This window comes from Bos mutus, chromosome 10 (assembly GCF_027580195.1).
Source record: "Bos mutus isolate GX-2022 chromosome 10, NWIPB_WYAK_1.1, whole genome shotgun sequence".
NCBI lineage: Eukaryota > Metazoa > Chordata > Mammalia > Artiodactyla > Bovidae > Bos > Bos mutus.
This window is the reverse complement of record NC_091626.1, coordinates 71,558,943-71,572,374: the sequence shown is the minus strand read 5'-3', so window position 1 is coordinate 71,572,374 and position 13,432 is coordinate 71,558,943. Positions and strand designations below refer to the sequence as shown.

The 13,432-nt window shown below is 38.4% G+C and overlaps 1 protein-coding gene across 2 annotated transcripts in view; it reads right to left on the bottom strand.

The window, feature by feature from the left end:
* Positions 1 to 13,432, bottom strand: part of INO80 (INO80 complex ATPase subunit) — a 123,580-nt gene that overhangs the window by 92,105 nt on the left and 18,043 nt on the right. For both annotated transcript variants that reach the window (XM_070378205.1, XM_070378204.1), the window contains exons 2-5: positions 3,823 to 4,008; positions 3,408 to 3,577; positions 3,247 to 3,314; positions 75 to 257 (exon numbers count right to left, since the gene is read on the bottom strand). In XM_070378205.1, the coding sequence (XP_070234306.1) occupies positions 75 to 257; positions 3,247 to 3,314; positions 3,408 to 3,577; positions 3,823 to 3,965 (564 nt within the window). In that variant the 5' untranslated portion in view covers positions 3,966 to 4,008. The remainder of the gene's footprint in view (positions 1 to 74; positions 258 to 3,246; positions 3,315 to 3,407; positions 3,578 to 3,822; positions 4,009 to 13,432) is intronic.

Here is a 13,432-nt window from a genome sequence, read left to right as displayed (position 1 = left end):
AGATAGTTACAATTAATATAAACCAGGGTAAACACCCAGCATGAAAACCTGAAATTTCTCCTGGAACTCTTTACCTCCTTCTCTTTACTATACTTATTCTGGTGAAGTTTCTTATATTTGTGCAGTCGCAACATATTATGAAGATCTTCTCTGCTAAGACTGAGTTCTTCCTCTTCGTCATCATCTTCTTCTTCTCCTTCATCGTTGTCTTCACTATGAGAATCTGCCTCACTGGATTCATCACTCAGCAGAATGCTCTGAAAAAGGGAGGAAATGGAAATGGAACCTTTGATATGAAACAATTACTTTCATAATCCAAGGATTTTTTTTTTCCACTTTTCAAACGACAAAAACAGCTGGGGGATAATCATTCTAGTTTCCCTTATACTATTCTTTACCAATTCAACTGAAAAACACAAAGATATAAATTAAACTTACTACGTCAAAGCTGTATATTGTCACCCTGCTTATTTAACTTATATGCAAAGTACATCATGAGAAACGCTGGGCTGGAAGAAACACAAGCTGGAATCAAGATTGCTGGGAGAAATATCAATAACCTCAGATATGCAGATGATACCACCCTTATGGCAGAAAGTGAAGAGGAACTAAAAAGCCTCTTGATGTAAGTGAGAGAGGAGAGTGAAAAAGTTGGCTTAAAGCTCAAGATTCAGAAAATGAAGATCACGGCATCTGGTCCCATCACTTCATGGGAAATAGATGGAGAAACGGTGGAAACAGTGTCAGACTTTATTTTGGGGGCTCCAAAATCACTGCAGATGTTGATTGCAGCCATGAAATTAAAAGATGCTTACTCCTTGGAAGGAGAGTTATGACCAACCTAGACAGCGTATTAAAAAGCAGAGACATTACTTTGCCAACAAAGGTCTGTCTAGTCAAGGCCATGGTTTTTCCAGTGGTCATGTATGGATGTGAGAGTTGGTCTGTGAAGAAGGCTGAGCGCCAAAGAATTGATGCTTTTGAACTGTGGTGTTGGAGAAGACTCTTGAGAGTCCCTTGGACTGCAAGGAGATCCAACCAGTCCATTCTAAAGGAGATGGGCCCTGGGTGTTCTTTGGAAGGAATGATGGTAAAACTGAAACTCCAGTACTTTGGCCACCTCATGCGAAGAGTTGACTCACTGGAAAAGACTCTGATGCTGGGAGGGATTGGGGGCAGGAGGAGAAGGGGATGACAGAGGATGAGATGGCTGGATGGCATCAATGACTCGATGGACTGAGTTTGAGTGAACTCTGGGAGTTGGTGATGGACAGGGAGGCCTGGCCGTGCTGTGATTCATGGGGTCGCAAAGAGTTGGACACGACTGAGCGACTGAACTGAACTGAACTGAAAGCTACTGATCCCCAAGTAAAAAGCACTAAAACATGAGAAATGCTATCAAAAGCAACAAGGCTAAATTTCACTTAGTACATATACTACACATAAGATAATTTAATTAAATGTCAAATTCCAAGACAAAAAACTAAACAAAAGCTAAGAAACTAGTATAGCATAAAAGGGAATATAGAACACTAGTTGTGATGGCTGATAAAGGAGAAACCACCCCAAAATCCATTAACTGATGAACAGATACACAAAACGTGGTATTATCCATGTAACAAAGTATTATTTGGCAACTGAAATGAAGGAAGGAGTACTGACATGTGCCACAACATCAATGAACCTTGAAAACATTATGCTAAGTAAAAGAAGCCAGACAAAAAAGACCACATTTGATGTTTCCATTTGTATGAAATGTCTAGAACAGGCAAATCCACAGAAACAGAAAACAGATTAATGGTTGTGAAGGGCTGGGGAAACTAGAGTATGAGTAACTGCTAATGAGTAGAATTTCTTTCTGGAGTGATGAAAATGCTCTTGAATTAGACAGTGGTGATGGCTGCAACAACTTTATGAATGTACTCAAAATTATTAAATTATAAATTTTAAAAGGGAACATTTAATGGCATGTGAATTACATCTTGATTTTTAAAAATGTGACGGCAAAGCATAGAGGTTACTGCACTCCCAACAGTTTAAAACCTCACTGACACGAAGCAAATCAGGACTTTACTGAGTCTTTTAAATGCCCTGGTGATAAAAATGAAAGGATAACTTTAAACTACATTGAACTCTTCACAAGAAAAGTATCTAACAGAGAAATAATTAGTTTCATTAGAAGAAAGGCTATCCTTAATTGAATCGAGCTAAAGACAGTAATCTTGTAAGAGTGTAAATGAGATTACGTCACTCCCTTGCTTACAAATACTCCGATTGCTTACCACTGTGTGCTATGCTAAGTCACTTCAGTCACTTTCCGACTCTGTGCGACCCCATAGACGGCAGCCCACCAGGCTCCCCCGTCCCTGGGATTCTCCAGGCAAGAACACTGGAGTGGGTTGCCATTTCCTTCTCCAATGCAGGAAAGTGAAAAGTGAAAGTGAAGTCGCTCAGTCGTGTCCGACTCTTAGCGACCCCATGGATTGCAGCCTAAAAGGCTCCTCCATCCATGGGATTTTCCAAGCAAGAGTACTGGAGTGGGGTGCCATTGCCTTCTCTTGCTTACCACTGTAACAAGAGTTAAAATACAAATTCTTCAACACAGTGTACAAGGCCCAACATGATAAGCTAACCTCAGCGTCTACTATCCTCTTACTGTACTCCAGCTGTATCAGCCTTCTTTACTTCCCCAAACATACCAAGTTGCTTCCTCTCTCAGACTTTTGCCATTTTTCCTTCTTACTGAAATGCTTTTATCTTAAACCTTTAGAGTTCTCTCTGATCATTCAGCTAAAATGTTACCTCTTTAAAGAAACTATTTATTTACTTATGTACAGGCTTACTCCCTCCATTAGAATGTACGCTACCCAGGGTGGGAACTCTGTGTATTTATGTACAATAATGTTGCCCAAGGCAGGATGCCTCAATCAACATCTGCTGAATGAATGACCTACTCAGGTACTAATAAAAAATAAATTTAATTGTGGTTACAAGCCAGTAAAGGCAAGGATCTTATCTATTTCTGTACTCTCTTGCTTAGCATAGGGCTTTATTCCTAAAAACTTTGTTAAAATGAACTTTGCTGAGTCCTCTAGACTTTTCTCTATAATCTCTTAAACCACCACCCAGAATAAAAGACTCATGTCTAGGAAAATCTCTGCCAGTGTACCAAAATTAATCAGTTACTTTTCTATTTGCAGTTTTAGTGGGTTATTTAAATTATAAATGTTCTACCTTATCTCTTACCTTTAGCCACTTTCTGCTTTTCTTCAACTTAGAGAAGTTATATAAATTCCCTTTGTCAAATTTTGATTCTGTGTAAAGAAACACAAAGAATAAAAAAAAACGAAAGGACAACTGACCCAAGAGAACTGATAGTTCAAAAAGGGATCTCATACCACACTGACCTGACTGTAGAACTCCATTCAATGAGTATGTGTTTAACATTTCAGAAGTGCTTGCTCCAGAAGTCTCACCAAGCAATGAATTTGGAGGTTCTTCCTTAACTTGTATCAAGGGATCTCCAGACTGAGGCAATAGAGGATTACTGTCATCCAGTCCATCTTCACTTTCATCACTACAAATCAAAGAATGATGAATCCACAATAAAAACTGACCCAGAAAAATATTATAATTTATGGTTAGTAGACTAAACACTTTACAGAAGAAATTGATCCTTTGGTTAAGTTGACTGTATTTTATGAAAGAAAGAAGGAAAAAAAAATTCTAAAACCAGTAAGATATTTTAACCCTAAAATCTACAGGAATAATGGGAATCAGAAATGTGGTAAAAAATTACATGGGGAAGATGGAATACCATACCTAGAAATATTCCTGTTGAAGATGGCTGATGTTTGTCGCAGGAAATGGTCCAATCGGAGGGCCCTCTCCAGGTATTGAAGGTAGAGGGGCTTTGCCAGCTCAGTGCAGCCGCCATCGTCCCCGGCACCCAACTCCGAGGCCATAGAACAAATCTGTCTTCATGCACAAGGGTTTCCGACTGCACGGCTGCAGAATGGAGATAAGTAGTAAAAAGATGAAATGCTATTCCCTCTCCCTTTATTTTGCCTGCTTGCTATCAACGTGAAGAGAAATCAGAATATAAGTCTACAGTATCATCTGCCTCCTAATGCAAAGGCAGAAGTTAAAAGGATGAAAAAAAATCAAAATATAGAAATACTGTCATCTATCATTATGAAAATTAATGATACTTTTCTGAAACAGTGCCTTAAAATTTATACCCTACAATTCTCTTTCACCCTACAATTAATAACTACTCACAACTATCCAAATCTGTACCATAAATTCACTGTTGTACATCTCACAGAGGAGCACTTGTTCTCAGCATCACCCTTCCAAACAGCTACTTCCTTTTTCATTTTGTATCTACATTCATACACGTATGTGTGAGGTAGTAATTGTAATCCATTTACAAGGGATTAGATACACTGGCAAAGTTTTTTACTATACACTCTCTTATAAATATGCCATTAAATATAAAGATTTAGAGATGATTTTAAAAACTGGAGGAAAGAGCATAAAAGTGAGAGTAAGAAACCTGAGCATTTTCTTTGCTAACTTATGTTGTTAAGGAGAATGTTAGAGTCAGGACATCTTCACTAGAGAATCGACATGACAACTTTCCCCCAACTGTCTTTCATGTAACATCTTCTACCTTATAATTGGGTCTCTTTAAAGAGTTATGGGGTTGAGCCAGGATTAAACAATGGGACAATACAGAGCAATTAGCCCACCATCTGATATACAGTGAGTACTCAACAAATAGTAACAGTAAATTATTTTGTAAAGTTGATAATCCAATAAATTCAGGTATAATCTTTAAAGGAAACCAAAATATCTTTATCGTGAGTTGTCTTCTCTTTTTATTATGAAGCATTCGTCACTCAGTCATGTCGGACTCTTTGCGACCCCATGGACTGTAGCCTGCCAGGCTCCTCTGTCGATGGGATTCTCCAGGCAAGAATATTGGAGTGGGTTACCATTCCCTTCTCCAGGAGATCTTCCCAATCCAGGGATCAAAGCCAGGTCTCCTGCATTGGAGGCAAATTTTTTACCACTTAGCCACCAGAAAAGGGGCCTTTTTATTTTTATTACAGGTTTAAAATTTTTCCTAATATAATCTTTCTCTTATACTCCCTTAATTTTTTAAGAGAATGTTAAAAATTCTCCCCTGATTGTGCTACAGATTCAACATGATCCCTATCAAAATCCCAGCAGGCTTTTCTCCTCCTCCTCCCCCGCCCCCTGCCCAGAAATTGACAAGCTGATTCTTAAATTTATATGGAAACTCAAAGAACCTAGAATAGTCAAAATAATTCTGAAAAAGAACAAGACTGAATGATTTATACTGTCTGATTTTAAATGTATTTATAAGAAAGCTACAGTCATTAGGACAGTGTGATACTGGTATGAGGATAACCACACAGACCAATGAAAGAGATCTGAAAAATCCAGAAATAAACCTCATATTTACGGCAATTCATTTTCAGTAAAGGTGCCAAGGCAATTTCAATGGGGGAAAGGATAGTCTTTTCAACAAATTGTGCTGGACAACTGAATAAATAACACATACAAAAAACTTAATTTAAACCATTTACCTCATACCATGCAAAAAATTCAAAATGGTTCAGAGATCCAGGTGTAAAACCTCAAACTATAAAACTTCGTTCTACAAGAAAAAAAACCCTCATAATTTCAGATACTTTGCCAACAAAGGTCCATCTAGTCAAGGTTATGGTTTTTCCAGTGGTCATGTATGGATGTGAGAGTTGGACTGTGAAGAAAGCTGAGCACCGAAGAATTGATGCTTTTGAACTGTGGTATTGGAGAAGACTCTTGAGAGTCCCTTGGACTGCAAGGAGATCCAATCAGTCCATTCTAAAGGAGATGGGCCCTGGGATTTCTTTGGAAGGAATGATGCTAAAGCTGAAACTCCAGTACTTTGGCCACCTCATGCGAAGAGTTGACTCACTGGAAAAGACTCTGATGCTGGGAGGGATTGGGGGCAGGAGGAAAAGGGGACGACAGAGGATGCTGGATGGCATCACCGACTCAATGGACTTGAGTTTGAGTGAACTCTGGGAGATGGTGATGGACAGGGAGGCCTGGTATGCTGTGATTCATGGGGTCGCAAAGAGTCAGATATGACTGAGCGACTGAACTGAACTGAACTGAAAGAACTCTGGCAACTAAATAAGATAAGTCAAGTAAAAAATATGCAGAAGACTTTGAACAGGTATTTTACCAAAGAAGATATACAAATAATTAATAGAAGATGGAGATGCTCAACATCAAAAACTGCAAATTAAAATTACAGAGTGATACCATTTACACACACTAGAACGGGGGAGCCCAGTAGGCTGCAGTCCATGGGGTCGCTCAGAGTCGGACAGGACTGAGCTACTTCACTTTCACTTTTCACCTTCATGCATTGGAGAAGAAAATGGCAACCCACTCCAGTATTCTTGCCTGGAGAATCCCAGGGACAGGGGAGCCTGGTGGGCTGCTATCTATGGGGTCGCACAGAGTCGGACACGACTGAAGCGACTTAGCAGCAGCAGCAGCAGCAGCAGAACAGTTCTGGTAAAAAGATAATTGCTAGGGAAGATGTGGAGAAACTGAAACCCTCATACATTGCTGGTGAAAATGTAAAATATTATAGCCACTACTGAAAAGTTAGGCAGTTGCTTGAAAATTTGAATACAGAGCTACCATGTGATCTAGCACTTTCACTCTTTGTTATCTATTCAAAAGAAATAAAAACACACATCCACCATTCAAAGCCTTTTATGTGAATGTTCACAGCAATATTATTTATAGTAGTCAAAAACTGAAATAATCTAAATGCCTATCAGATAGTAAACGGATAAACAAAATGTGGCCTGGACAATGGAATACTAATCAGCAATAAAAAGGAATAAACAATTCATATATGCAATAACATGAACGAGCCTCAAAATTTTGTTAAATAAAAGAAGAGAAACACCAAAGACCACATACTGTAAGATTCCATTATATAAAATACCCAGAAAAAGCAATCTGTAGATACACAAGGTAAAGGACAGTGGTTTGGGGAGGTGTAAAGGGGGGAGTGACTACAAATGTGTATTAGAGATCTTTTTTCAGGCGAGTTGGAAATGTTTTAAATCAACACTGTAGTGATGGTTGCACAATTCTTTAATTTTGCTAAAAATCACTGAATTATAACTTAAGGTGAATTTCAAGGTATACAAAATATCAGCCTTGGTAACAAAGTAAACAATGTTAAAAATACTTAAAATACTTTTTATCAAAGTCTTTATAAAAAACTTTTAAATAGAAGTTCTTTTTTTTTAATAAAAGACTTCAATACATTCTACTTTTCAAATGAGGCCTAACATGTACCCATTCCAGATGATTTCAAAGAAACTTGGTATTTATAAACAAAGGGACTTCCCTGGTGGTACAGTGGATAAGAATTAACCTGCCAATGCAGAGGACACGCACTGGCCTGGGGAAGATTCTACATGCCGCAGAGCAACTAAGCCCATGGGCCACAACTACTGAGCTGACATGCTGCAACTACTGAAGCCCATGTCCTAGAGCCTGTGTTCTACAACAAAAGAGAAGCCACTGCAATGAGAAGCCTGTGTACTGCAACGAAGAGTAGCCCCCTCTTGCCACAATTAGAGAAAGCTTGTGTACAGTAATAAAGATGCAGTGAAACCAAAAATAAAAACAAATAAATAAAATAAAGCAAGGGATTTCCTCGGTTGTCCAATGGCTAAAATTCTGCATTCCCAGTGCAGGGGGTCCAGGTTCAAACCCCGATCAGGGAACTAGATCCCACATGCTGCGACTAAGACCCAGCGTGGCCAAATAAATAAAAGTAACCATTAAAAAAAAAAAAAACCTATTAAAAAAATAGAGCAAAACTATCTTAGATAATAATATAACACATTTAATATACATACAAATTAAAGCACATCAAGCTGCTACTTGGAAGACCTAGGCAGTCATTTTTCCAAAGAAGACATAGATGGCCAACAGGCATGTGAAAATATGCTCAACAATGCTAACTATCAGGGAAATGCAAATCAAAACTACAATGAGATATCACCTCTCACCCATCAGAATGGTCACTATCAAAAAGTCTACAAGTAATAAATGCTGTAGAGTATGAAGGAAAGGGAATACTTCTACTCTGCTGGTGGGAATATAAACTGGTTTATCTGCTGTGGAAAACAACATGCAGGTACCATATGACCCAGCAATGCCACTGTTGGGTATATACCCAAAAGAGATGAAAATTCTAATTCAAAAGGATAAATGCACTCCAATGTTCATAGCACTATTCATAACAGCCAAGACACGGAAGCAACAGATGAACGGATAGAGAAGATGTGGTATATATGTTGCAGCAACATGGATGGACCTAGAGCCTATCATACTAAGTGAAGGCAAACAGAGAAAGACAAGTATTATTGACATCACATACATGGAATTTAAAAAATAATACAAATGAACTTATTTACAAAACAGACTCACAGAGAAAACAAACTTATGGTTACCAAAGGGAAAAGAGGGAGGGGAATAAGTTAGGAGTACTGAATAACAGATACACATCACTGTATTAAAATAAACAAAAAGGATTTATTGCATGTTACTGAACCATTTTTTCTGTACACCTGAAACTAACACAGTATGATTAATCATCTATAGTTCCATATAAAAAGAAAAAATTGCTGCTTAGCTCCCTCCTAAGGTTTTATTACAAAATAATTGATATTATGCTTTACTTAATTTGCCTGATAATAAAAAATGATCTTAATTAAGGGACTGTAAAGGTATGACTACAAAGGAACACTAGGTGATTCAAAAGGAACTATTTCTTATATAATTCCTTAGTATCTAGGCTGCATACTAAACATGAACTCAAAACCAGGTAAGTCCAGGGAAGATCAGTTATTTGTATGGTCTTACAATGATCAATGTGCCCCCCGGGACACCCCAGTCCTGTCGTCTGATTCTCTCAGAATCGCCTTTGTAGCACATCACCACTGACAGCTGAAACGGCAAACATGAAACAGCGCTCTCTTATTTCCACAGGACTAAAGGAGGAGGTGTATGAAGTTCTCCACAACAAGTTTTATGATGACATCTGGAGAGTCAATTAATATTTTTAAAGTGCTTGATTAGATTTTGTCATAAAATATACATAAAATTCACCATTTTAATCACTGTTAAGTAGAAAATTCAGTAGCATACACAAATTAAGAACACCCTAAAAATGCTTCTAAACTTCCTGTCAGATCCATCCCCATCTTCATGTGAAGAGCACCTTTTAAGATTCATCTAACCACAGGCTCTCACTGCAGTTTCAAAGGATGAAAGAACTATTAATATATGATGTCAGAGCAATTCACCACTGAGTGACCTGGTCCATACCCTGAACTCTGGCTCTTTAATTCTGATTACCCTGCAACTTGGACTGTGATCACCCTTTAGTTCTCAAATAAAGCTTGATATCCATGGTAAAGTATCTGCCTCGAAATCAAACCCATATACATCAAACTTACCTACCTACGTCCATGTATGGTTCTAGGCTGCTTGCATTGCATTGCACTGCTTTGCATTCTCTAATCACTGCTATGCCTTTATGGATACTGCCTTGCCCTTATCCTATGAATAACTTCTCTGTAAGGTAAGTCTCACCAAGCTGAGATGAAATCTCTCAAAGACAAAATGAGATACCCTGTTCCAGGAAACACTTTCAGATTATTCTTAGCTAAAACTTCCCGCTTCTTTGAACATCTATATGGTTATTTACAGAAAGGATGGCACTTACATGATCTTATACTTGACTAACTGTACATACACATGCATGCCTTAGCTCTCTTACTAAATAAACTTGCTAAACTATTTGGGCAAAGAATCCCTATCTAATGAATCTATTTGGCTCTGATATTTAAAAATGACCATATTAATTTGCTTTTCAAAACACAGTCTTAAATGTCAAGGCTACAAAACTCTAGTTCTAATGTTACTTTCTATATAAAGACAATCTGTAGTCAATGACCATAGTCCTCCACGTCCATCCTGGACAAAAGACTTGCGGATAAAAGTTTAAATAAGACAAATCAAAAGATAACAAAAGTCAGGTAACAGAAACTTAAGCAGAATGGATTCAACCATTTATTATCCGTTGAACAACAGGAGAATGCATGAACTGAATGAATATCTTTCAGGGACTCCCCCATAAAATTTGTCTCCCAGGCAAGCTGAGATAAATATGGGGATAGAAGAGATCAAGGCATTACTTCTAGACAAGAAGCTGAAGGACACCTGCACCAACTGCCAATTCTTAGCTGAGAATTTCCATCCTCCCCCAAATGAAAGACCCAACAGGGAAAGCCATCCTATTTCTGAATAGGGGTGAGCTAACAGGCTCTGTTCAATGGTAGCCTAATCCAAGAAACAGTTTTTAGTTTAATTTTAATTTTGTTTTTTTAAGGGAAAGGGGTGAGTTCTAATCTTTATTTCTTAACAGCAATGGTAATAACATGCTATATCACAATTAGCTCATAAAATACTACAATTACAATTCTGGCTATAAAGTATTTTTCATAAGACCTAAACATTTAGATTTTCCATAACTCCCCCCCCCATTTCTCTTTATAAATACTGCCCCAAGTTAGTTTCACACCAGTCATTTAGAGAACCATTTCCCAAAGTTTACTTCTCTGAGTGCTAGCTCGATATTAATAAATGACCATGGATATTAAAAATATTGGGTTTCCCTGGTAGCTCAGCTGGTAAAGAATCCGCCTGCAATGCAGAAGACCCCGGTTCAATTTCTGGGTCAGGAAGATCTTCTGGAGAAGGGATAGGCAACCCACTCCAGCATTCCTGGGCTTCCCTGGTGGCTCAGCTGGTAAAGAATCCACCTACAATGTGGAAGACCTGGGTTCAATCTCTGAGTTGGGAAGATCCCCTGGAGAAGGGAACGGCTGCCCACTCCAGTATTCTGGCCTGGAGAATTCCATGGCTTGTGTAGTCCATGGGGTCACAAAGAGTCGGGACACGAATGAGCGACTTTCAATTTCATTAAAAATATTAAAGCATTAAAGTCAGACTTAAGATTCTTCACATTTCCAATATGCTAATGTGCTTAGTCTCTTTCCAAGAGGAATTCTCAATTTATTTGACCATTTTATGGCAAAATCACTCATCAAAATATTTAAGAGAAGACCAGATTGAGAATCACTGACTTAGTCAGATACCTAAAGACAGTTAAATCGTAACTGCCTTTAAGAAGTAATTCCTGGTGGGAGGGAGGTTCAAGAGGGAGGGGAAAATACATATACCTATGGCTGATTCATGTTGATATATGGCAGAAACCAACACAATACTATAAAGCAATCCTCCTCCAGCTAAAAATAAATAAATTTTTAAAGAGAAATAATTCCTAAATTTATTTATATTAGTACAGAAAAGTCTGAATTAAAGTACAGCTCTTGTGAAAACTATAGCTTTAAAGCATTTTAAGGACTGAAGACAGTCTATAGCAGGTTATAGGCTAAAGCTCTAAAAGGCCAAATATTAAGGTAACAGAACAACTGGATTTCCCACCTGCACTCCTCCATAACTCAGGCAATCTGTAACCCAAACCTATTATGACTGAATGTGATTTACTGAGTTCAGAGCCACAGGCTACATTAATAATCTGCAGGGCTATGGCACAAATAGCAGGATCAGGCCAAATAAATAAGCTTTGTAATATTTTTAAAGATATAAACAGACCAAAAAAGAATGGAGATGTTATTTTCACATGAATAATAAAGTCACATTTCACTGATTCAGCTATTCAATTGCTGAACTCAGTGTAGAAAAAGATATTTCCTTCAGAGATTTAGTCTAACAGAGAATGTAAAGCTAGAACATAAAAACCACAATAAAATGCACACATGGGAAGTTACTTAAGAGATGTACAGATAAAGTGCAATGGAAGTTCAGGAAAAAAACTTCCTGAACTTATGAGTGTCAGACTGTGTTGAATGATAAACAAGGAATCTGCATGACTTACAAATATCTATCACTCTGAATTACAACAACACAAGAGAAGACTCTACACGTGGACATCACCAGATGGTTAACACCGAAATCAGATTGATTACATTCTTTGCAGCCAAAGATGGAGAAGCTCTATACAGTCAGCAAAAACAAAACCGGGAGCTGACTGTGGCTCAGATCATGAACTCCTTATTGCCAAATTCAGACTTACATTGAAGAAAGTGGGGAAAACCACTAAACCATTCGGGTATGACCAAAATCAAATCCCTTACGATTATACAGTGGAAGTGACAAGTAGATTCAAGGGACTAGATCTGATAGACAGAGTGCTGATGAACTATGGATGGAGGTTTGTGACACTGTACAGGAGACAGGGATCAAGACCATCCCCAAGGGGGAAAAAAATGCAAAAAAGCAAAATTGCTCTCTGAGGAGGCCTTACAAAGAGCTGTGAAAAGAAGAGAAGTGAAAAGCAAAGGGGAAAAGGAAAGATATACCCATTTGAATGCAGAGAGGTAAGAAAGCCTTCCTCAGTGATCAGTGCAAAAAATAGAGGAAAATAATGCAATGGGAAAGACTAGAGATCTCTTCAAGAAAATCAGATACACCAAGGGAACATTTCATGCATAGATGGGCACAATAAAGGACAGAAATGGTATGGACCTAACAGAAGCAGAAGATTAAGAAGAGGTGGCAAGAATACACAGGAGAACTGTACAAAAAAGATCTTCATGACCCAGATGATCACAATGGTGTGATCACTCACTAGAGCCAGACCTCCTGGAATGTGAAGTCAAGTGGGCCTTAGAAAGCATCACTATGAACAAAGCTAGTGGAGGTGATGGAATTCCAGTTGAGCTATTTCAAATCCTGGAAGATGATGCTGTGAAGGTGCTACATTCAATATGCCAGCAAATCTGCAAAACTCAGCAGTGGCCACAGGCTGAAAAAGGTCAGTTTTCATTCCAATCCCAAAGAAGAGCCAATGCCAAAGAATGCTCAAACTACCGCACAGTTGCACTCATCTCACACGCTAGTAAAGTAATGCTCAAAATTCTCCAAGCCAGGCTTCAACAATACGTGAACCGTGAACTTCCAGATGTTGAAACTGGTTTTAGAAGTCAGAGGAACCAGAGATCAAATTACCAACATCCGCTGGATCATCGAAAAAGCAAGAGAGTTTCAGAAATTTCCGCTTTATTGACCATGCCAAAGCCTTTGACTGTGTGGATCACCACAAACTGTGGAAAATTCTGAAAGGGATGGGAATACCAGACCACCTGACCTGCCTCTTGAGAAATCTGTATGCAGGTCAGAAAGCAACAGTTAGAACTGGACATGGAACAGACTGGTTCCAAAT